The 26890-nt window shown below is 37.2% G+C and overlaps 1 protein-coding gene across 3 annotated transcripts in view; it reads right to left on the bottom strand.

Annotated features, from left to right (window-relative positions):
- Positions 1 to 26890, bottom strand: part of LNPK (lunapark, ER junction formation factor) — a 169203-nt gene that overhangs the window by 101194 nt on the left and 41119 nt on the right. For all 3 annotated transcript variants that reach the window (XM_055572159.1, XM_055572162.1, XM_055572161.1), the window contains exons 7-8: positions 26138 to 26221; positions 26007 to 26058 (exon numbers count right to left, since the gene is read on the bottom strand). In XM_055572159.1, the coding sequence (XP_055428134.1) occupies positions 26007 to 26058; positions 26138 to 26221 (136 nt within the window). The remainder of the gene's footprint in view (positions 1 to 26006; positions 26059 to 26137; positions 26222 to 26890) is intronic.

Raw genomic sequence — 26890 nt, 5'->3', positions numbered from 1 at the left:
CTTAGCGACCCCATGGCCTGCGGCCTACCAGGCTTCTCCGCCCATGGGATTTTCCAGGCAAGAGTACTGGAGTGGGGTGCCATTGCCTTCTCCGTAAATTTTAGCTCCACCCTGTTTATTAGCTGTGCAGGAAGGCTTTTCCAAGTTGATGACATCTCTCAGTTCAGTTTCCTCATAATGAGAATACTTACCTCTTACAGTTGTTATAAAGAATAAATGAGATAATCAACACAAAGAGCTTAGCCAGAGCATAAGAAAAGTACTTAATAAGTAATAACTATTAGAAGTGGTATACATTTAAAGGTTCCAGCTTGTACAATAAATCTAAAGCTAAGCAATCTAGAATTTCTAAAGTAATTATTAAAACAAAATACAGATATTAGTTTGCAAATTAAATGTTTTCCTAGAGCTATTTGTGAACTTGTTTAAATGCATTATATAAAACTTAAATCTATTACTCTAGCTTGCTATTAAATACTTCTTGAGATGAATGTTCTATAATACCAATAATTATCCCTTATCAGATTTTTAAATGATTCCTTATACATTCAGGTAGAAGGTTTTGTCTTTGTTTTGGTATTAAGCTGTAGCAGCAAAAACATCATACAACAGTTAGGAGGCCTATATTTTCATCCTAGCTGATACCACCATTTTCTTATGTGAACTAAAAGTCTTTTATCCACGCTGGGTTTCAGATTTCTTTAAAAGAGTGTTGGCAGAACTACAAAGACAATCCTCATATTTTCCCTAATACTAGTTAAAGGCTTTCTGAACTATCGTGTTCAGTCCTAAGCGTCATACGAAGAAATTTCATTGACTAGGATTTTAGCAATGAACAGAAAAAGGTCTTTAAGTCTATGAATGATTAGCATATGCAGATGTGGACACTCAAATTTAGGGGAATTTGGTTCTTTATAAATGTGATCATGAGATGCAGTTAGGTGGAACACAGAGATATATTTTCAGGAGAGTTTCTATTTTTGAATTTATAGAAATTCAGGTCTCTCTTGTTTAAATTGATATGATTCCTTTAAATAAAATAATAAATATCATACATCTGATATCTCCTCCTTTTACTTTCTAAATGATCTAAAGTCTGCATTCACTGTATCATCTTCACATCCTACTCAAACTGCTAAGCTGCTAAGTCACTACAGTCGTGTCCAACTCTGTGCGACCCCTTAGATGACAGCCCACCAGGCTCCCCCGTCCCTGGGATTCTCTAGGCAAGAACACTGGAGTGGGTTGCCATTTCCTTCTCCAATGCATGAAAGTGAAAAGTGAAAGTCAAGTCGCTCAGTGGTGTCCGACCCTCAGCGACCCCATGGACTGCAGCCTTCCAGGCTCCTCTATCCATGCGATTTTCCAGGCAGGAGTACTGGAGTGGGGTGCCATTGCCTTCTCCGCCTACTCATACTAAGCTCCTTTAAATTTGGCTTCTGCCCTACTTTTCTATCCGATTTGTTTTCTCAATATGTCAATGGCCTTTTATTAACAAAAATGACTCCATAACCTTTTTCTTCCCATATAGGCAAAGCTTTAAGGGAAAAAAGAAAAGAAGAAAAACTTTCCTAACAGTTCATTCTTCAACCCAATGCAATATGGTTTTTGTCCTCCTCCTTAGCTACCAAAGTATCACCTACCACTAGAAGTACTATTGCTTTGGTTACCAACTTATAACATCATCATTACTGTTATTATACATGGTAGCAATGGTTTCATCACTAAGTCGTGTCCAACTCTTGTGATCCCATTGACTACAGTCTGCCAGGCTCCTCTGTCCATTGGATTTTTGTTATTATATATATATTTTATCAAATCCCTACTATTTGCTAGGAACTATATGAGGCATTTTACTTGCGTTTACTAATTTCATACAGTACGTTTACTAATTTCATACAGTACTCAGACCAACTTTTTGTGAAAACTCCTATCCTGTTTTCAAAAGAAACCAAAGCTCAGAAGTCAAGTACCTTCCCAAAAGTCTTACAGTATAATAAGAGATGGAGCCAGGATTCAAATCCAAGGTTTTATGGCAGATACCCTCACTCTGTTATATATCCTGTCAGATTCAATGGACTCATTTCTCGTCTATCCACTTGACCCTTTGCAGAATATGGCAGTGGGTATCATCCCTACTTATGCTTCAACTTTCTAGATGTCAATTTAGTTCTACTTTTAATTCTGATCATTTTTTTTTCCTGGGATGCTCTTTCTCCATCTACCCTTAAATGCTAATGTTCTTGCAGGTTTTCTTACTCCATTTTCTCTCCCTGGAGAGAAAATTTCACTTGATTGCATAGTTTCAATAAATATCACTTATACTTCCCAATAACTCCTAATCTGTATCTATAAACTCAACTTTTTTCTAAGCTCCACTTGAAATAATTATCTATACCTTATATCACCTGGATTTAACTCCCACTTAACAGATACAAAAGCAAATTCATTATCTTTGACACAAATCTACTTCAATTCTTAATGTTCCTTATCTTGCTTAAAATACTAACATCTAAACAGCTGCCCAAGCCAAAAACCTTTACTCCTCCTTCCAGTCCACACTTTTCAATCACATCTAATCACCATCAAGTCCTGTCAATCTATTCTTAAGTCTGAATTCTCTCTTAAATCTCTTCCAACATTGTTGCAATAATCTATCTAGTGCAGGCCCTTATCTTTTACCTATATTAGCTGGTATCCTAATTCATCTCCATGTGTTCAGCCTGGCATTCTGAAATCCATTATCCATGTTACCAAAAATAACAAAAACAAAAAGGCTGTTGTTTCTAAAACACAAAGCCTCCAGTGGCTTTCCATGTTACATCTAAAATAAAGTCCCAAGCTCTGTAATGTTGCACACAAAATCTTTTCATAATTACCCCTTTGTTGCTGCTGTTATTCAGTCCCTAAGTCGTGTCTGACTCTTTGTGATCCCATGGACTGCAGCACACCAGGCTTCCCTATCCTTCACCATCTCCTGGAGTTTGCTCAAACTCATGTCCATTAAGTCAGTGATGCCATCCAACCATTTCATCCTCTGTCATCCCCTTCTCCTCCTGCCTTCAATCTTTCCCAGCATCAGGGTCTTTCCAATGAGTCAGCTCTTCTCATCAGGTGGCCAAAGTACTGGAGCTTCAGCTTCAGTATCAGTCCTTCCAAATGAATACTCAGGGTTGACTTCCTTTAGGATTGACTGGCTTGATCTCCCTGCAGTCCAAGGGACTCTCAAAAGAGTCTTCTCCAGCACTGCATTCAAAAGCATCAATTGTGCAGTAGCTTGTACAACCTGTTTTTATTCCAATTCCAAAGAAGGGCAATGCCAAAGAATGTTCAAGCTACTGCACAATTGCACTCCTTTCACATGCTGCTGCTGCTGCTGCTGCTGCTAAGTCGCTTCGGTCATGTCCAACTCTGTGCGACCCCATAGACGGCAGCCCACCAGGCTCCCCCATCCCTGGGATTCTCCAGGCAAGAACACTGGAGTGGGTTGCCACTTCCTTCTCCAATGCATGAAAGTGAAAAGTGAAAGTCAAGTTGTTCAGTCCTGTCTGATCTTGGCGACCCCATGGACTGCGGCCTACCAGGCTCCTCCGTCCATGGGATTCTCCAGGCAAGAGTACTGGAGTGGGGTGCCATTCCTTCAAGCTAGAGTTCAACAGTACATGAACTTAGAACTTTCAGATGTACGGCTAGATTTAGAAAAGGCAGAAGAACCAGAGACCAAATTGCTAACATCCATTAGATCATAGAGAAAGCAAGGGAATTCCAGAAAAACATCTACTTCTACCTCATTAACTGTGCTAAAGCCTTTGTGTTGATAACAGCAAACTGGAAAATTCTGAAAGAGATGGCAATTCCAGACTACCCTACTTGCCTCCTGAGAAACTTCTATGCAGGTCAAGAAGCAACTGGACATGGAACAACAGACTGGTTCAAAATCAGGAAAGGAGTATGTCAAGGCTGTATATTGTCACGCTGCTTATGTAACTTGCATACAGAGTCAAAGTGAAAGTGTTAGTTGCTTAGTCATGTCCTATTTGTTGCCTGCTACATTGAGAATTTCAGCCTAATTTCAGGAGACCATACAAAAAAGCTTTCTTTTTCAAACATTTTCAAATATTATTTTCTAATAGTACATATGACATGCCAACATTTAGTTGAGTTCACTTTTTTGTTGCTCTGCTTTTTAAAGAACTATAAAGCAAAATGTACTTTCAATTTATCTAAACATTTATTTTTCTTCATCACCTTGATAATTTATTTCTAGTTCTCTCTTATCTCTCAACGTTAATCAACCTGCACCTTGCAGTTCGTCAAGGTCTCATTTGGTTAGTCACATTTTTTATAACATTCAAACAAAATTTGTGAGTTCTTTAAAAAAAAGTTTCCTTTTATTTCCTTTAACAACACATTTATTAAGCAACCACTATGAGTAAGGCACTTCAGAATGGGAGTCAGAGTTGTGTATAAAAGTGGCAAGCAAAGATAATACAAAATTACAAATTACACTAACTCAAGGTAAGTGTCACAAAAAAAGGAACTAATAAGGTACTATGGAGGGTTCAGGAAGGAGGATATTAAACTCAAAGATGGGCTGAAGAAAGGTTTTGTGGTAATCGTGGCATTTAAGATAAACACTGAAAAATGAATAGGGGTAGAAATGCCTTTGTTACCTGTATTAAGGTGTATGTGGCATTTTATTATTTTTTTTTCTTTTTTTTTTTTTTCTGAAGTAAGACAGGAGAAGAGCTTTTGATTGGGACAAATAGTACAAGTCTCAAAGATGGGAGGAGGAATAGTCAATTAGAGAGACTGAAAGAAATCCAAAGGGTTTTCCTGGTGGCTCAGATAGTAAAGAATCTGCCTGCAATGTGGAAGACCCAGATTTGATTCCAGGTCAGGAAGATCCCCTGGAGAATGAAATGGCAACCCACTTCAGCATTCTTGCCTGAAGAATTCCATGGATAGAGGTATCTGGAGAGCCACAGTCTAAGGGGTCACAGAGAGTTGGACATGACTGAGCTATACACACACACACAAAGAAATCCAATAACCTAGAATAAAGTGAGACTAGAGAGTGAAGCAAAAGTTAGAGCCAAATTACAAAGGGCCAAATAAATGTTGTTAATGGTTTAGAATTATTCTAAGTACAGTGGTAAATCTCTGCAGTGTTCTAGGTTGGCTACTAACTGGGTTCAGATATTCATTTTTAGAAGGATCACTCAGACTGACTTGTATAGGATGTACTGGAACAAACAGTTGTCTTAAAGACATGATTGTGTTCAAGTCTAAAGTGGTGGCAGTTGAAATGAAGGAAAGTTTTTGAATTAAAGACACAATTAGTAAAGAAGTCTTTGATTAATTTGATAAAGGAATTCAAGGAGAGGAGATGCAAAAATATAAAGTCAGATATTGTCCTTGTGTTTTGATTCAGAAGTACATATACACAATGGAGTATTACTCAGCCATTAAAAAGAATACATTTGAATCAGTTCCAATGAGGTGGATGAAACTGGAGCCCATTATACAGAAAATAAAAATTTTCTGTATAATTTCCAAAATTATTTGAGTTGCCTCCATTAAAATGGAAGAAAGAGAATGTCTATGTCTCCTCCCTTGAATCTGTACTACTGCTGTTTGACCAAGAGAATATAGGTTCTAGTTTTCAAAACTACTTTCTGTCTCTTGGGCAGCTTGCTCTCAGAATCCAGCCACCATATTAGGAAAGTACAAGTGGCTCCACTAAAGAGATCCATGTGGAGAGGAACCAATGGCCAGCACCAACTTGTCAATCATGTGAGTAAGCCATCCTGGTAGTAGTTCCTCCATCCCCAATCAGGTAGTTCCAACCCATGTTGGGTAGAGACGAGATATTTCTACCAAACTCTGTCAAAATTGTAAATTCATGAGCAAAACAAATAAATGTTGTTTTCAGTTCAGTCCAGTCGCTCAGTCGTGTCCAACTCTTTGTGACCCTATGAACCGCAGTACACCAGGCCTCCCTGTCCATCACCAACTCCTGGAGTCCACCCAAACCCCTGTCCATTGTGTAAGCCACTAAGTTGTGGAGTGGTTTGTAACACAATAAATAAAAGCACAGCTATAACATGTAATAACACCAAAAAAAGTGAATTTGCTATTTTATGTCTTCCCAGATTTTCTTAATCAAATGTACGTCCCCTGAAACCTCAAAATATGAAATATCATTGGGTTTGCTAACAAAAGCAAAAAAAGTAATGATTTCTACTTTAATCTTCCATATATGCCATGGAACACAAGTGAGTAAACTGTAAAAACCTATTTAAATAAGTTGTAATCCATTTGCCAGAACCATTCAATTTTTTTTCAAAACTTTTTGATTTCAAACTTAGCTGTGGCACGATTTTGACTTCTGACTGACCTTCCTTTTATTAACTTATTTATTAACTAGTTATTATTTATTAACTAGTAGAGATGCAGGGTTATATACAAAGGTAAAAGAGAATGTATGAGTGCCTTCCTTTTAAAACAAATATAAGAGGATCTGTTAAGGGTTTATTTTCAGCTATCAGATGACATTCTCCAAAAATCTTATCAGCCTTCCTACTTCAGTCATTCACTGTTACGGTCATAACCTAGTTCTAGAACCTTGCCATCAAGTTCAAGCATCCCACTCTCAAATCACACTTACATTTCCTACTTCCTTCCTCTATGACTCTTTCAATTCCAAGGGGATCTCAGTTCAGTTCAGTCGCTCAGCCGTGTCAGACTCTTTTCGACCCCATGGACTGCAGCAAGCCAGGCTTTCCTGTCCATCACCAACTCCTGGAGTTTACTCAAACTCATCGAGTCAGTGATGCCATACAACCATCTCCTCCTCTGTCATCCCCTTCTCCTCCCGCCTTCAATCTTTCCAACCATCAGGGTCTTTTCAAATGAGTCAGTTCTTCTCATCAGGTGGCCAAAGTATTAGAGTTTCAGCTTCAGCATCAGTCCTTCCAATGGATATTCAGGACTGATTTTTTAGGATTGATTGGTTGGATCTCCTTGCAGTCCAACAGACTCTCAAGAGTCTTCTCGAACACCAGTTCAAAAGCATCAATTATTCAGTGCTCAGCTTTCTTTATAGTCCAACTCTCACATCCATACATGACTACTGGAAAAACCAGAACCTTGACTAGATGGACCTTTGTTCGCACAGTGATGTCTCTGCTTTTTAATATGCTGTCTAGGTTGGTCATAACTTTTCTTCCAAGGAGCAAGAGTCTTTTAATTTCATGGTTGCAGTCATAATCTGCAGTGATTTTGGAGCCCAAGAAAATAAAGTCAGCCACTGTTTCCACTGTTTCCCCATGAAAGTGCCATGAAGTGCTGGAACCGGATGCCATGATCTTAGTTTTCTGAATGTTGAGCTTTAAGCCAACTTTTTCACTCTCCTTTTTCACTTTTATCAAGAGGCTCTTTAGTTCTTTGCTTTCTGCCATAAGGGTGGTGTCATCTGCATATCTGAGGTTATTTATATTCCTCCCGGGCAATCTTGATTCCAGCTTGTACTTCATCCAGTCCAGCATTTCTCATGATGTACTCTGCATAGAAGTTAAATAAGCAGGGTGACAATATACAGCCTTGACATTCTCCTTTCCCAATTTGGAACCAGTCTGTTGTTCCATGTCCTGTTCTAACTGTTGCTTCCTGACCTGCATACAGATTTCTCAGGAAGCAGATCAGGTGGTCAGGTGGTCTCTTCCAGAATAAGGGGATCTATAATCCATTAATTATTAAAGAGGTCAGCAAACTTTTTTTGGTAAAAGATCACATAGTGAATATTTAAGACTTTGTAGATAACATATGGAATTCTGTTGCATATTCTTAATTCTGTGTTTTGTTTTATTTTGTTTGGAACTTTTTTTTTTTTTTTTTTTGGGTGTATGGCATGGGGATCTTAGTTCCTTTCCTCAACCAGGGATTAAACCCATGCATCCTGCATTGGGAGCACAGAGTCTTAACCACTCAATGGTCAGGGAAGTCCCTTGGAACACTTAAAAATGTGTAACTCTAAGCTCAAGCACCACAGAAAACAGATCTTGGCCCAGATTTGCAGACTGAAGACTGCAAACCCCTGTATTATTAATAATACTACCAATACCTTTGACTGTCCATCATCCCCTGTTATATCATTTCCTTTATGATCATCTCAGATTCAATAACACATCACTATAATTACCTCCTTGCATACAACTTCATCTCCTTGCCCTGTGATAATCCATTACACTAAAGCCCAACCCTGCTTAAAATCAACTCTCTGCCTACTCCAAGCCTGCACTCACACAGCTAAACTCAACTGGAAAACATTCAGACAACTATTCTTTAAATATGTAACTATTAACTTTAAGTGGACATAAATGTCCCCTGGTATTCCTACATTCTGAGAATTATTTTATTCCTTCTCTTCAGGTCCCTCAACAACATCTTCCTCATCCTCACTCTCATTGAGAAAATAAACACAATCAGAAAACAATTCTAATCACCTACCTATAACTGCCTAAGTTCTCTGTCTGCCTTCCTAATAGAGATGAAGTGAGCACACTCCTATCAAGAGCCCACTCCACACTTGTACACTAAATCCCATTCCTTCTTGTCTCCTCATGGACGGTTCTCCACCAACCGTCGCACTCTCTCCAAAATCAATCATCTATGTCTTCTAGGCCATTCCAAGTAGCACATAAACATGCTATCATTTCTTCCACACATCATGTTCACCCATACATACATATATACATCCATACAAAATGCTCCAGCTACCCATGTTTTTCAAGTCTCTTTACTCAAAAGAATTGTCTCTTCTCATTGTTTACAACTTCTCTACTCCCTTACTTTCTTAAATCTACTCTAATGAATCCATTCCTCCACCAAAACTATTCTTTTCAAGGTCATCAAGTTCCTCAAAATTGCTAAAATCAATGGCCAATTCTAGACCCTCAACTTATTTGGCAGCAGTATTTATCACAAATGATCACTACCTAGAAACTCTTCAATTAGTGTTCAGGACACCACATACTTTTGGGTTTCCTATCTCACTGACCATTTCTCAGTCTCTTTTTCTGGTTCTTCTTCATTACTCCAAATATCTTAATGTTAGAGTACCCAAGGGTGGCCTTGGTCCTTTCTCTTCTTTCTCCACATTTACATCCTTGATAACCTCATCTAGTTTCATGGTTTTAATACAATCCACAAACTGATGACACCCAAATTTGTACCTCTAATCCAGATAATTTCTGTTTGCCAGACTCATATTCAACTACTTCCTTAGAATCCCCACTTGGACACCTGTCTAATAGGCATCTCAAAGATACATATCCAAAATCAAACCCTGTTCTTCATCACTTCATCTGAACCCCCATTCAAAAAGTGCTTCTTTTGTAACTTCTACCTTCTCAGTGGGGCTTCCCTGGTAGCTCAGTTGGTAAAGAATCTGCCTGCAGTGCAGGAAACCTGGGTTCGATCCCTGGGTCAGGAAGATCCCCTGGAGAAGGAAATGGCAACCCACTCCAGTATCGTTGCCTGGAAAATCTCATGGACAAAAGAGTCTGGTGGGCTGCAGTACATGGGGTTGCAAAGAGTAGGGCACAACTGGGTGGCTAACACTTACTTACTTACTTACCATCTTAGTAAATACCTTACCAGTTACTCAGGCCAAAATCCTGGAAGTTATCTCTGACTTCTCTGACTGTGACCCCAACCATACCCAATCCATCAGGAGCTCTTTTGGGTTCTAACTTTAAAATATATGCAGAATCTTAAACCACTCCTATGATACTAAAAGGTTCAGATCACATCAATGCTTTCCCAGGTAACTGCAACTCCACTTTTGTTTCCTTTGCACCCCCAACATAATCACCTTTCTTTTAAAATATAATTTAAATCATGTCAATCCTCAGTTCAAAACAAAAGACAAAAAAAAACTTTTTTAAAAACTAAAAAGTGAAGTTCTTGCAATGGTCTGCATTTTACAAGATCCCACATGACACGATCCTTTGCTGCCTCTTTTATTGCCTCTCTTACTATTGTCCCAATTGTTCAACCCAGTCCCAGCCATATTGGCCTCCATGCTATTTCTAGAGTAATCCAGACATGCTTTGTATTCAATTTTTGCACTTAATGATCTTGTCTGGAATGTAACTTCCCTCAGGTATCTGCATGACTCATCCCCTCACCTCTTTCATGTGTGTATGTGTGTTAGCTGCTCATTCATGTCTGACTCTTTGCAACCCCATGGACTGCAGTCCGCCAGGATTCTCTGTCCATGGGATTCTCTAGGCAATAATACCAGAGTGGGTTGCCAGTTCCTTCTCCAGGGGATCTTCCTGACCCAGGGATTAAACCCAGGTCTCCCACATTGCTGGCATATTCTTTACCATCTGAGCCACTAGGGAAACCCTTTCATAACTTTGATCAAATGTTGCCTCCTCAATGTGGCATTCCCTGACAGCCCTATGTAACATTAAAACTCCATTCTCACTCAAGACACTACCTATGCATTATCCTTTTATCATTTTCCTCCAACATTATACAAATAAATTGATAAAATTGTCTACCCCCACCAAATGCACAAAAGGTGATTTTTTTTTTTACTATCTTTTGTTCACTACTATGAACTCAGGGCCTAAAACAATGCCTGGCAGTACATACTCACTAAACATTTATTTTAAAACAAAACATATTAAAAAAAAAATCAGATTAGCACATACAGGTCAAATTTATTCCCCTATACCACTTAAAACCTTAAAAAGAAATTTTTCACTAGCCCCAAATATCTATATCAATTTATCCTAGAGAAGCTATTCAGGAATCCGCACTATAGCGAATTCAGTTTTTCACTAAATCCAAACTTCATTACTTTTTAATCCAGTAAGGATATAAAATTCTTCCATTTCTCAGTCCATTTTTCCTATAGAACTAAAATAAATGCTGCACATCTAGTAACCATATAACTCTACTTAATACATATATGTGTATATATACACACAGGCTTCCCAGGTGGCACAGTGGTAAAGAATCCACCTGCCAATGCAGGAGATGCAAGAGATATGGGTTCAATCCCTGGGTTGAGAGGATCCCTTGGAGTAGGAAATGGCAACCCACTCCAGTATTCTTGCCTGGAAAATTTCATGGACAGAGGAGCCTAGTGGGTTACAGTCAATGAGCCACAGAGAGCTGAGCAACTGAGCACACACACATATATACACATACACCTATTTTTTTGTCATTTATATTGGATTGGCCAACATGTTCATTTCCATAAGATATTATGGAAGTTTTTGGCCAAATCAATAACTTCATATCAAATGACAATACTGATTTTCTAAGATTAAGTACTCACTGATTAAAATTCCTTATTAAAAAAAACTCAGGGTCAAACAGTTAAGATTATCAAAACCAAAGAAAAGTCCGAGAAACTGGCACAGCCAAATGAAACCTAATAAACATAACAACTAAATATATGTGAGATCCTGGATGAGATCCTGTAACAGAGAAAGAACATTAGGGAAAAACTAAGGAAATTATTATAAACCATGGACTTTAGGTTAATAATAGTGAATTACTGGTTCATCAATTTTGTTACTGGTCCATCAATTTTAACAAATGTACTACATTAATGTAAGACATTAATAATAAGGAGAAGGCAGTGCAAAGGTATATGGGAACTCTTTACAAAGCTATTGCTTTGTAAATTTTCTGTAAATCTAAAAATGTTCAAAAAGATTCAATCTACTAAAAAGGGGGAAGAGGGCCTATATCAAGAGTACAGAGTAGGATAAGCATGAGCTCACCTCCTCCCACAGGCACACCAAAATTACAACTACTTAGAGAGCAACCATCTCTAAGAATGACCAGAAGACAAGAAGAAAAGACTTCCCACAACTAAGATATAAAGAAGCCACAAAAAAGCAGGTAGGAGGGGCAGAGACACAGTCTATTCAGCACCCACCCCACAACCCCAGTGTGGCAACCCACAATGGGGAGGAAAATCACAACTATAGACGTCCTCCCCAAGGACTGAGGAGTCCAATCCGCACATTGGGCTCCCCAGCCCATGAGTCCTGTACCATGATAAGCCCCCAAAATGTCTGACTTTGAAAATCAACCGGGCTCACATTTGGGAGAGCCAGAAGGGCATAGGAAACTGAGACATAGCTCTTTAAAGGTGCAGGAAAAAAACACACACAATCCAAAATTAAGCACAAGGCAGCAGTGTGAAAGATGTCAGGGTCAGACCTGCCTGCTGATCTTAAGAAACATTCTGCTGGGACTCCCCCTGAGTACTGAGACATTGTCAGCAGCCACTTTTGTGATCTCATATTACCTTGATGACACTAGAAGTTGCAGGTATTTTGGAATCTTCTCTTGAGCTTATTAACACCAGGGGCCTGCCCCACCTACCAGTGTGCTAACAGAAATTGCATGGCAGCAGGCCTCTGAGCCAGATGTGAAGAGCCTGCATTGTCCACCAATGTATCCCTGGTAATAACATGAAGTAGGTCATCTCAGCTACCTGGGCCCAGGGGCCAGCTCCACATATGAGCAAACCCATATCGGTTGGTCCTACAACAATAGAAAGGTGCACATAGTCCACAAGGGTACACCCCTGAAGCATCTTCTGATGGACAGAAGCAAGCATACACCTGGACACCTCCTACATAAGACCACTTCTCCAAGATCAAGAAATGTAATGGGCCCACCTAACACAAAGAAACAGAGAATTAGGCTAAATGAAAATGATCCAAATGAAAGAACAAGATACTCTCAGAAAAATGACTAAATGAAATGGAAATAAACTATCTGATAAAGAATTGAAGGTAATAATTATAAAGATGCTCACCAAACTCAGAATAAGAATGGATGACCCCAATGAGAACTTCACAGAGACAGAAAATATGCTTAAAAATCAGAGCTGAAGTACAATAACCCAAATGGAAAACATACTAGAGGGAATCAATGGGAGATTAGATGATACAGAAGAACAGACTGATTATCTGAAAGACACAGAAGTGGAAACCACCCATGCTGAACAGAAAAAAAGATAAAGAACTCAGAAAAATGAGAATAGTTTAAGGCAGGGGTCTCAAACCTTTGGGATCTAATGTCTGATGTGAGGTGGAGCTGATGTAATAATAAAAGGAAGAAAGTGTACAATAAGTGTAATGTGCTTGAATCATCCTGAAACCACCTCTCCTCCCCAGTCCATGAAAAAACTGTCTTCTGCACCGATCCCAGGGGCCAAAAACACTGAGGACCACTGGTAAGGGACCTGGGGGACAACATCAAGTAAGTGCACTAACATTCACATTACAGGAATTCCAGAAAGCAGAGAGACAGACAAAAGGGTAGAGAAGTTATTTGAAGAAATAACGGCCTAAAACTTCCCCAGTGTGAGGAAGGAAACAAATATCCAGGTCCTGGAAGAACAGACAGTCCTAAAGAAGATAAACCCAATGAGGTCCACACCAAGACACATAATATTTAAAATGTCAAAAGATAAAGAGAAAATCTTAAAAGCAAGAGGAGAAAAACAACTAGTTACCCATAAGACTATTGGCTAACTCTTCAGCAGAAACTTGGGAGGTCAGAAGAGTGGCACAATATATTCAAAGCAATGGAGGGGAAAAAAGAAACTTCAATCAAGAAAACTACCCAGCAAGGTTATCATTCAGAATTGAAGGAGAGAGAGAGTTTTACAGACAACAAAAAGCTGGAGGAGATCACTACCATTAAACCAACCTTACAAGAAAAGTTCGTACTGTTCATGGGGTTCTTGAGGCAAGACTAGTACAGTATTGAGAACCCCATGAACAGTATGAACTTTTCTTGTAAGGTTGGTTTAATGGTAGTGAACTCCTCCAACTTTTTGTTGGTCCACTAGAGAAGGCAATGGCAAACCACTTCAATATTCTTGCCTTGAGAACACCATTAGCAGTATGAAAAGGGAAAAGGACAGGACACGGAAAGATGAACTCCCCAAGTCGGTAGGTGCCCAATATGCCACTGGAGAAGAGTGGAGAATAACACCAGAAAGAATGAAGAGACGGAGCCAAAGAGAAAACAACACCCAGTTGTGTATGTCCCTGGTGATGGAAAAAAGTCCAATGCTGTAAATAACAATATTGCATAGGAACCTGAAATGTTAGGTCCATGAATCAAGGTAAATTGGAAGTGGTCAACAGAAGATGGTAAGAGTGAACATCAAAATTTGATGAATCAGAGAACTAAAATGGACTGGAATAGGAGAATTTAACTCAGATGACCATTATATCTACTACTGTGGGCAAGAATCCCTTAGAAGAAATGGAGTACCCTCATAGTCAACAAGAATCCGAAATGCAGTCCTTGGGTGCAATTTCAAAAATGACTAAATGATCTCTGTTCATTTCCAAGGCAAACCATTCAATATTACAGTAATCCAACTCTATGCTCCAACCAGTAATGCTGAAGAAGCTGAAGCTAAACAGTTCTATGAAGACCTACAAGACCTTCTAGAACTAACACCCAAAAAAGATGTCTTTTCATTATAGGGGACTGGAATGCAAAAGTAGGAAGACAAGAGATACCCAGAGTAATGGGCAAATTTGGCTTTGCAGTACAAAATGAAGCAGGGCAAAGGCTAACAGAGTTTTGCCAAGAGAACGCACTGGTCTTAGCAAACACCCTCTTCCAACAACACAAGAGAAGACTCTACACGTGAACATCACCAGATGGTCAATACCAAAATCAGATTGATTATATTCTTTGCAGCCAAAGGTGGAGAAGCTCTATTTGGCCAGCAAAAATGAGACCAGGAGCTGATTGTGGATCAGATCAAGAAGGTATTGCAAAAGTCAGACTGAAATTAAAGAAAGTGGGGAAAACCACTATACTATTTACGTATGACCTAAATCAAATCCCTTACAACTATACACTGGAAGTAAGAAATAGATTTAAGAGATTAGATCTGATAGAGTCCCTGAAGAACATGGACAGAGGTTCATGACACTATATAGGAGGAGGCAGAGATCAAGACCATCCCCAAGAAAAAGAAACGCAAAAAGGCAAAATGGTTGTCTGAGGAGGCCTTAACGTAGCTGAGAAAAGAAGAGAAGCTAAAACAAAAGAGAAAAGGAAAGATATACACATTTGAAGGCAGAGTTCCAAAGAATAGCAAGGCAAGGTAAGAAAGCCTTCCTCAGTGATCAATGCAAAGAAATAGAGGAAAACAATAGAATAGGAATGACTAGAGATCTCTTCAGGAAAATTAGAGTTAGTTACCAAGGGTACATTTCATGTGAAGATGGGTATAATAAAGGACAGAAATGGTATGGACCTAACAGAAGAAGAAGATATTAAGAAGAGGTGACAGATTACACAGAAGAACTATACAAAAAAAAATCCTCATGACCCAGGTAACCAGAATGGTGTGATCATCCACCTAGAGCCAAATATCCTAGAATGCAAAGTCAAGTGGGCCTTAGGAATCATCACTACCAACAAAGCTAGTAGAGGTGATGGAATTCCAGTTGAGCTATTTCAAATCATAAAAGATGATGCTGTGAAAGTGTTGCACTCAATATGCCAGCAAATTTGGAAAACTCATCAGTGGCCATAGGACTGGAAAAGGTCAGTTTTCATTCTCAAAGAAGTGAAAGGAATTTGGTCAGTTTCAATCCCAAAGAAAGGCAATGCCAAAGAATGCTCAAATTACCACACAATTGCACTCCTCTCGCACACTAGCAAAGTAATGCTCAAAATTCTTCAAGCCAGGATTCAACAGTACGTGAACCATGAACTTCCAGATGTTCAAGCTGGATTCAGAAAAGGCAGAGGAACCAGAGAGCAAATTCCCAACATCCACTGGATCATTGAAAAAGCAAGAGGATTCCAGAAAAACATCTACTTCTGCTTTATTGACTCCACCAAAGCCTTTGACTGTGTGGAACACAACAAACTCGGGAAAATTCTTAAAGAGATGGGAATACCAGACCACCTGAACTGTCTCCTGAGCAACCTGTATGCAGATCAAGAAGCACCAGTTAGAACCAGACATGGAACAACAGACGGGTTCCAAATTGGGGAAGGAGTACGTCAAGGTTGTATACTGTCACCCTGCTTATTTAACTTATATGCAGAGTACATCATGCAAAATGCTGGGCTGGATGAAGCACAAGCTGGAATCAAGATTGCCAGGAGAAATAGCAATAACCTCAGATACACAGATGACGCTACCCTTATGGTAGAAAGCAAAAAACTAAAGAGTCTCTTGATGAATGTGAAAGAGGAGAGTGAAAAGTTGGCTCAACATTCAGAAAACTAAGATCACAGCATCTGGTCTCATCACTTCATGGCAAGCAGATGGGGAAACAACAGAAACAGTGAAAGATTTTATTTACTTGGGCTCCAAGATCACTGCAGATGGTGACTGCAGCCACGAAATTAAAAGACTCTTGCCCCTTGGAAGAAAAGCTATGACCAACCTAGACAGCATATTAAAAAGAAGAGACATTACTTTTCCAACAAAGGTCCATCCAGTCAAAGCTACAGTTTTTCCAGTGGTCATGTATGGATGTGAGAGTTGGACAATAAAGAAAGTTGAGTGCCAGAGAACTGATACTTTTGAACTATGGTGTTGGATAAGACTCTTGAGAGTCCATTGGACTGCAAGGAGATCCAACCAGTCTATCCTAATGGAAATCAGTCCTGAATATTCACTGGAAGGACTGATGCTGAAGCTGAAACTCCAATACTTTGGCCACCTGATGCAAAGAGCTGACTCATTTGAAAAGACCCTGAGCTGGGAAAGATCGAAAGCAGGAGAAGGGGATGACAGAGGATGAGATAGTTGGATGGCATCACCAACGCAATGGATATGAGTTTGAGCAAGCTCTGGGAGTTTGTGATGGACAGTGAAACCTGGCGTGCTGCAGTCCATGGAGTTGCAAAGAGTCAGACACGACTGACTGACTGAACTGACAAGAAAAGTTAAAGCCACTTCTCTAGGAGGAAAAGAAAAAAAAAACTAGAAATAAGAAAATTATGAAGGAAAAGTCTCACTTGTAATGGCAAATATATAGTGGAGGAAGTGGATCAGTCACTTATAAAGCTAGTAGAAAGGATGAAAGGCAAAAGTAGTAAAATCATCTTATCTACAATAAGTAGTTAAGGGATACACAAAATTAAAAATGTGAAATATGACATCAAAAACATAAAATATGATGTGGGGGGGTAAAAATGAAGGGCTTTGAGAAAGCATTTGAACTTAAACAAGATCATCACTTAAAACAGACAGCAATATATAATACATATACAGAAACAAACAAAAGTACAAAATACACACATAGAACAAAAAAAGAATCCAAACATAATGCTAAAGACAACCATAAAATCTCAAGAGAAGAAGAAAACAGAGAAGAACTACAAAAACACCAGAAACAAATAACAAAATGGCAATAATTATATATAAATGGACAAAAATACTGTAATCAAAAGACAATGGATGGCTGAAGGGATTACAATATCAAGACCCATATATAAACTGTCTACAAGACACTTCAAATTTAAAGATACTTACAGATGAAAAGCAGAGGAATAGAAAAATATATTCCATACAAATGGAAATAAAAAGAAAGCTGGGGCAACAAGACTTACATGAGAAAAACCAGACTTTAAAGCAAAAATTGTAACAAGAAACAAAGGGCATTACACAAGGATAAATGGATGAATCTAACAAGTCATATCACTTGTAAATATCTATGTGACCAACGTAAAAGCATCTAAAAATATAAAGCAAATATTAACAGACATAAAGGGAGAGACAATAACACAATAATAATAGGGAACTTTAATGCCCCATTTACATCAATAGATAGATTAGCCAGACAAAAATCAATTTAAAACATTGGTCTTACATGACACATTATACCAGAAAGACTTTATATATAAATACACTAAACATTCCATCCAAAAGCAGCAGAATACATTCTTTTCAATTGCACATTGAACATTCTCCAAGATCACATGCTTGGCCACAAAACAAGTCCTAATAAATTAAGAAGACTGGAATTATATCAAGCATCTTTTCTGACCACAACAATATAAGACTAGAAAACAATTACAAGAAAAAAATAGAAAAATACAAACACACGGAGGCTAAGCAATATGCTACTAAACAACAAACTGGTCAACAAAGAAATCAAAGGGGAAATTAAAAAAATACCTTGAGATAAACAAAAACAGAAATACAACATATCAAATCTATGGGGCACAGCAAAAGCAGTTCTAACAGCTAAGTTTACAATGATACAAGCCTACTTAAGAAATAAGAAAAACCTCAAGCAAACCATTTTAACATTACACCTAAAGAAACTGGGGGAAAAAAAGAATAAACAAAACCCCAAAGTTAGCAGAAGGAAGAAACTAAAAAAGATCAGAAATAAATGAAACAGAAACTAAAAAATAATAAAGATCGGTGAAACTAAAAACTGATTCTTTGAAAAGATAAACAAAATTGATAAAACTTTAGCCAGACTCATCAAGAAAAAAAGACAGGACCCAAATAAATAAAATCAGATAATAAAAGAAGTTACAATCAACACAACCAAAACACCACAGAAAGAATCATAAAAGATTACTATGAATAATTATAAGCCAATAAAATGCACAAAGGCTTCCCTGGTGGCTCAGTTGATAAAGATTCCACCTGCAATGCAGAAGACCACCTGGAATGTAGAAGACCCGGGTTCGTTCCCTAGGTTGGGAATATGCCCTAGAGAAGGAAATGGCAACCCACTCCAGTATTCTTGCTTGGAAAACCCCACAAACAGAGGAGCATGGCAAACTACAGTTCATGGGGTTGCGAGAGTCAGACACAACTTAGCAACTAACCCACTACCACCACCACAAAATGCACAAAGCAGGAGAAATGGATGAACTCCCAGAAACATACACTCTCCCAAGACTGAATCATAAAGAAACAGCAAATACGAACAGACTATAGTTATCAATAATGAAATTGAATTGGTAATCAAACAAAACCCCAACAAAAGTCCAAGACCAAATGGCTTCACAGAGAATTCTATCAAACATTTAAAGAAGAGTAAATACCTATCCTTCTCAAACTATCCCCAAAAAAGGATCACTCCCAAATTCATTCCAACAGTGTTCCCTTTACCCTTATACCAAAATCAGATAAAAACACTATAAAAATATTATAAGCCAATACTCCTGGATAAACAAAGATGCAAAAATCTTCAATAAAATGCTAGCAAACCAAATTGAACAATACATTAAAAGGATCATACACCACAATCAAGTGGAGTTTATCCCAAGGATGCAAGGATGGTTCAATATCCAAAAATCAATTAATGTTATACACCATGTTAACAAGACAAAAGATAAAAGATAAAAATCATGATTATCTCAATATATGTAGAAAAAGCATTTGACAAAATCCAACATCCATTTATGATAAAAGCTCTCAACAAAATGGGTATGGTGGAAATATACCTCAATATAATAAAGTCCATATATGACACCCTGCTTATTTAACTTACATGCAGAGTACATCATGAGAAATTCTGAGCTGGATGAAGCACAAGCTGGAATCAAGACTGCTGGGAGAAATATCAAAAACCTCAGATATGCAGATAACACCACTCTAATGGCAGAAAGCAAAGACGAACTAAAGAGCCTCTTGATGAACGTGAAAGAGGAGAGTGAAAAAGTTACCTTAAAACTCAACATTCAGAAAACTAACATCATGGTCTGGTCCCATCACTTCATGGCAAATAGATGGGGAAATAGTGGAAACAGTGACAACTTAATTTTGGGGGTTTCAAAATCACTGCAGATAGTGACTGCAACCATGAAATTAAAAGACTCTTGCTCCTTGGAAGAAAAGTTATGCCAAACTACACAGCATATTAAAAAGCAGAAACATTACTTTGCCAACAAAGGTCCACCTAGTCAAAGCTCTGATTTTTCCAGCAGTCATGTACGGATGTGAGAGTAGGACTGTACAGAAAGCTGAGTGCTGAAGAATGATGCTTTTGAACTGTGATGTTGGAGAAGACTCTTAAGAGTTCGTTGGACTGCAAGGAGATCCAACAAGTCAATCCTAAAGGAAATCAGTCCTGGTATTCACTGGAAGGACTGATGTTGAAGCTGAAATGCCAATACTTTGGCCACTTGATGCGAAGAACTGACTCATTGGAAAAGACCCTGATGCTGGGAAAGATTGAAGGTGGGAGGAGAAGGGGATGATAGGGGATGAGATGGTTGGATGGCATCACTGACTCAATGGACATGAGTTTGAGTAAACTCCGGGAACTGGTGATGGACAGGGAGGCCTGGCATGCTGCAGTCCATGGGGTTGCAAAGAGTCAGACACTACTGAGTGACTGAACTGAACTGATGACAAACCCACAGCTAAGACTCAGCAGAGACAGCTGAAACCTTTTCCTCTAAGATCGGCAAAGAGACAAAAATACCCACTCTCACCACATTTACTCAACATGTATTGGAAGTCCCAGCCACAGCCATCAGACAAGAAAAAGAATCCAAATTGGAAGAGAAGAAATAAAACTGTCACTATTTGCAGAGAACATGATATTAAATATACAAAACCCTAAAGACATCACAAAAAAACTTTCAAACCAACTTATGAATTCAATAAAGTTGAAGGATACAAATTTAATATATGGAAGTCTGTTTCATTTCTATACACTAATAATGTACTATCAGAAAGGAAAAAAATTAAGAAAACAATCACATTTATAATTGCATCAAAAAGAATAAAATAACTAGGAATAAATTTAAGTAAGAAGGTGAAAGACCTGTACTCTAAAAACTGTAAAATACTAATGAAAAAAATTGATAATGAAACAAATAAAAGGAAAGATATACCATGCTCATGGGTTGGAAGAATTAACACTCAAAATGTCCATACTACAAAAAGCCATCTACAAATTCAATGCAATCTCTATCAAAATATCAATGGCATTTTACACAAAACTAGAAAAAATGATCCTAAAATTGATATGGAACCACAAAAGACTCCAAATAGGCAAAGAAGAACAAAGAGAGTTAGCATACTCCCAGAGTTCAGATTATACTACAGAGCTATAATAATCAAAGAGCTTCCCAGAAGGCACTAGTGGTAAAGAACCCACCTGCCAATGCAGGAGACATAAGAGACATGGGTTTGATCCCTGGGTCAGGAACATCCCCTGGAGGAGGGCATGGCAACCCACACCAGTATTCCTACCTGCAGAATCTGATGGACAGAGGAGCCTGATGGGCTACAGTCCATGAGGTAGCAAACACTCAGACACAACTGAAGCAACTTAGCACGCATGCCAATGCAGGAAACACGGGTTCAGTCTCTGGGTTGGGAAGATCTCTTGGAGGAGGAAATGGCAACCCACTCTAGTATTCTTGCCTGGAAAATCCTATGGACAGAGGAGACTGACAGGTTGAAGTCCATGGAGTCACAAAGAGCCAGACACAACAAAGTGACTGAGCATGCATGCACACATACTAATCAAAATAGTGCAGTGCTCACAAAAGCAGTCACATAGATCAGTGGAATGGAACAAAGCTCAGGAATAAGCCATGATTAGAGTCAATTAATCTATAACAAAGGAGGCAAAAATATCAAGTGGTGAAAGTCTCTTCAATAAATAGTGTTGGGAAAATTGGACAGTTAAACGCAAAAGAATCAAACTAGACCACTTTCTTATACCATATACAAAAATAAATACAAAAAAAAATACAAAATGGATTAAAGACTAAAAATATAAAACCCCTGTAAGAAAACATAGGCAATAAATCCAGACAACAGTATATCTTTTTGTATCTATCTCCTCAGGCAAGGGAAACAAAAGCAAGAATAAACAAACAGGACTAATAAAACTAAAAACTTATGCATAGCAAAGAAAAACAACAACAAAAGAAAAAGGCAACCTTTTTATTGGGAAAAGATATTTGCAAGTGATATATCCAACAAAGGGCTAATATACAAAATATACAAATAATATACACAACGCAGTATCAAAAAACCAAGCAATCTGACTAAAAAATGGGCAGAGGAACAGAAGAGACATTTTTCCAAAGATGACACACAGATGACCAACAGAAACATGAAAAGTTGCTTAATGTCACTAATTATCAGGGAAATGCAAATCAAAATCACGATGAGGTATCACCTCACACGTATCAAAATGGCTATTACCAAAAAGACAACAAATAAAAAGCACTGACAAAGAGAAAAAGGAACCCTCACATGTTGGTGGGATAAATTGGTGCAGCCACTATAGAAAACAATATGAAAGTTGCTCAAATAATAAAAAAGAACAACCAGACGATCCTGCAATTCCACTCCTGGGTTTCTATTTGAAGAAAACAAAAACACTAATTTGAAAAGATATATGCACACCTATGTTCATGGCAATATTATGTCAAATAGCAAGATATGGAAGCAGACTGTGTCCACCCATAGATAGATAAAGAAAATATGGTATACATTTATGTATACAATGGACTACTACTCAGCCATAAAACAGAATGAAATCTTGCCATATGCAACAACATGAATGGACCTATGGGTCATTCTGGTAAGTGAAGTAAGTCAGGCAAAGAAAGGTAAAAACCAGATGATTTCACTTATATGTCATACCTATAAACCAAAACGAACAAACAAAACAGAAACAGACTCAGATACAGAGTACAAACTGGTAGTTGCCAGAGAAATGGGGAGTTGGCAAATGGTCAAAACAGGTGAAGGAGATTAAAAGGTACAAACATCCAGTCACATAATAAATAAGTTCTGAGGATATAATATAATGTACAGCATGAAGAATATAGTCAATAATATTATAATAACTTTGTATGGTGACAGATGATTGCTATACTTTCTAAGGAGAGCATTTTTAATGCATATAAATGTTGAATCACTATGTTGTATACCTGAAACCAATACTGTATGTCAACTATACTTCAATAACTTTTTAAAAATAAACACAAGAGATAAAAAGGGGGTAGGAGGCTGGCAGTCAGGTTAGTATTATGTCAGTAAATACTATATTCCTTTTAGTGCTAAACCTAAACAAATCAAAAAATACTATTCACAAATTTCATAATAAATCTTAGTATAATATACATTGTGTTAAGTCACTTCAGTCACGTTCAACTCTTTTCGACTCTATGGACTATAGCCCACCAGGCTTCTCTATCCATGGGCTTCTCCAGGCAAGAATACTGCAGTGAGTTGCCACGCCCTCCTCCAGGGCATCTCCCGACCCAAGGATTGAACCCACATCTCTTACATCTCCTGCACTGGCATGCAGGTTCTTTACCACTAGCGCCTCCTGGGAAGCCCATAATATGTATCATTTACACCTAATAATAAAAAATGAGAGAAAGCTATCTATTATACATGAATCTAAGTTCTGGTTTAGTAAACATTAAAGAAAGATAGTAAAATAAGGACACCCCAATTAGATTCAGTTTGGAGAGCAGATCTGTTCAAGGGCCACATAATGTACATACAAACACCCTTTAGTAGTTTTTCCCCTTTCCTATCATATAAGCTCAGAAATAGGTGAAAGAAACAAAAGCAAAAAAAAGGAGGAGGGAAGAGAAAAGAATAACAGGGAGGGAGGGAGGGAGGAAAAAAGGAAGGGAGGGAGGGACGAACAATGGTTTAAAGCAAAGAAATAAACACAAGTTTAAACTCACAGAAACACAGAACTTAAACATAAATAAAATGTATGACTAAGTCACCTATCAAAATAACAGTAATAAGATCAAAGTAACATGAAAACTGTAATTCTCAATAAGGGGAATAAAGTTGAGATATAGTTTATAATTTTTTTTAAATAAGGGGAAAAATTTCAAATAGTAATTAATATCTACAGACCTGGACAAGTTACAAATACTAGAATAGCATACCCCAGAAAAAATACTTTAAAAAATAGATTATAAGCTTCTTAAGGTCAAAAGCCATACTATATTCATCTCTTTATTTCCCCTGGTGTCTACACATAAGAGTTATTTAATACATTTTTTTAAGTGAACAATTCATTTGTATTATAGCTAAATGTTAATTTTGCCTAAAAGAATATCCAAAAATAGTGCTTCAGGAATCCAAATCAGAGAGACCAGAGACGGTTTTTCTATAGTTACAATATGACATCAGAAGAAAAAAAGTTTGAGTTTCAAAAGTTTCTAAGGAAAGATAAGTTCAGATTCTTAAATGAATTAATGCTGCCTAATTATTAATAAATGCTTAAGAAAGTCATACATATGTTCTTTTATAATGAGAGAAAATAGATTTAAAGTAACAGCATCAGCTTTCTGCAAAATATCACATTTTAAAAATATATTCATGAAGGTTATTTCAAAAGTATTTTTGTAAAGTTAGTTAATAGTTATATAAGTAAAAAGTATAGAAACCTGGCCTGCAGGCCACAATATTTTTTATAATTTCTAGTAAGAAGTATAAATTGTAAAAAAAATTTAAACTGATTATGAAAGTAGGTGTTACACTGTAAATAATTTTCTTTTCTTCGGCCATGCCATGAAGCTTGCTGGATCTTAGTTCCCCAGCCAGAGACTGAACCCATACCCCCTGCAGTGGAAGTACAGAGTCCTAACCACTGGACCACCAGGGAATTCCCTAAAATTAATTTATTTTAATCATCTTTAAACTTTAACATAACTTTTGATAAACTTCTATATTCATCAAAAGAGCAGGCTAATATTTATATTAACCAGAATTCTACTTATGAAAGATGGCAGAGATGAGATTCTTTCCACATTCCTCCATCAATTAGAACACCTAAAACTATTAAGGCTTATTAATACCCCTGGTCACTGTGGAAATTAATAAAAGTACTGACTTCTCAAAGTTCTAAATATCACCCTAACTTTATAAACCAGGCTCCAATTCTGATGATTTATAAGAGTAAAAATTAAATACAGTATATTCTGTATTGCAACAAAAGCCTTACAAACTAGACATACCTCATTTTACAGTGTTTCACTTTATTGTGCTTTATGTATACTGAGTTCGTTTTTTATTTTCTTTTTTTTACAAAATAAACTATACAAATTTAAGGTTTATGGCAACTCTGCATTATCAGATGATGATTAGCATTTTTTAGCAACAAAGTATTTTTTAATTAAGGGATATACATTTTTTTTCTTCACATATTGCTATTGCACACTTAATAGACTACATTATGGTGTAAACATAACTTTATACCAGGAAACCAAAAAATTCATGTGACTCACTTTATTACGATATTTACTTTTGGGGGTGGTCTGGAACCAAACCTGCAATATCTCTGAGGTATGTCTATGTATTATTATATTCTAGAGACAAGAACAAAAAGGGAAGCCAGTGCAAACTCAAAAATATCTTTTTACACACTAGTCACGGGAATTCTTTATATAATCACTTAATATTTTTTAAATTACGTAATATTTAATGATATAATAGTAATGGTTTCACTAGTAATCTGGCAATATAACCTCAAAAAGAAAGAGTTAATGCTATTATATAGCAGTAATTCAATATTCTTCTCATTTCTAAATTATTTTCCTCTTCCTAACTAAAAGTGTTATTTTAGAAGAAACTCAAATTTGACAAAAATCTTCATTTAATTTCCTCAAAAATAAATCAGAAAAATGTAGGAATTTTCATAATAGCAGATATTCCATGAGGCTCTTATTTAAAGGGGGGGAAATTACAAAATACTGGTGAAATCACTTAAATTTCAAAAGACTGTAACCAATTATATATTTAATCTCAATAGATAACATCTTTAATGAAAATGAAATAAACTTACTGCCATCTACTTTAAGTCATATCTCAAATAACCAAATACAAATTAATATAAAAGCATTTTACATTTTTTCACACCTCTATTACACTTTTGAACTCACTTGGGTAAACAGGGATCTTTCCAACAGCAGCAGCAGTTTCTACAAAGTTTATTTACCTTGTCCAGGTCTTGGAGTTACAGGTGCTCCAGCAGACGGTGGCTCAAACTCCTATCAAATACAGTAATGTTATTACAGTGTTCTACTATAAGGGGCAATTTATAATAAAATGGTGATATCACAGCCTTACCTTTGCTTTCTTTGAATCTGGATCAAACCTTTCAAGAATTAATTTAGCTGTTTTATAAGTTTCTTTTTCCATGACTTCTTCAAGCTGCAAACAAAAATTTCCACAAATTGTCACATTTTAAAACATTCATACACTACATATTTTTATAAGTCCTATTCAAAAAGTATTGAAGTACAAGGCTTAAAATAAATAGCACATAATACATCCAGATAGCACGAAAGACTTCCTACATTCAAATAATAAAATTCAGAATTTAAAATGGCTTTTAACCTCTAATATGCTACTTGTATTTAACAGCTTTACTACAAGGAAATACCAAATATTGCTAATTGTTTACGTATAATGAGGAGAATAATTACATGCACCAACTTCAATAATGGAATGTGCAAAAATCTATCAGCCATCATTATTGGAAGTTATTAGACATGACAAGCAAATGACAGGCAATTCCTCAGATTTATTTCCTCATAGCACTTAATGCTATTAATTTAAAGAAGGTCGTTAGCCAAGAGCTTTACAAAATAAAATCTCTGTGCCAATTAGCTGCTGTCAGCATCGATTTTAGATTATTTATTAGCAGAAGCAATTAGCTTGCTGCAAAATTCAGTGAAAACTCAGTAACTGGGAGAACAGCCATGCTCTCTCATGGAATTTGCTCAAATGACTTTAAAAGGTGAAGCTCTCCCTTTTTTACTTAGATTCAAACAACTTTAGAGGTAAAAAACAGAACACAGTAAGAATTTAAGTAAAAAT

This window comes from Bubalus kerabau, chromosome 3 (genome assembly GCF_029407905.1).
Source record: "Bubalus kerabau isolate K-KA32 ecotype Philippines breed swamp buffalo chromosome 3, PCC_UOA_SB_1v2, whole genome shotgun sequence".
Taxonomy (NCBI): Eukaryota; Metazoa; Chordata; class Mammalia; order Artiodactyla; family Bovidae; genus Bubalus; species Bubalus kerabau.
The sequence above is the reverse complement of the archived record's forward strand: the minus strand, read 5'-3'. Positions and strand labels throughout refer to the sequence as shown.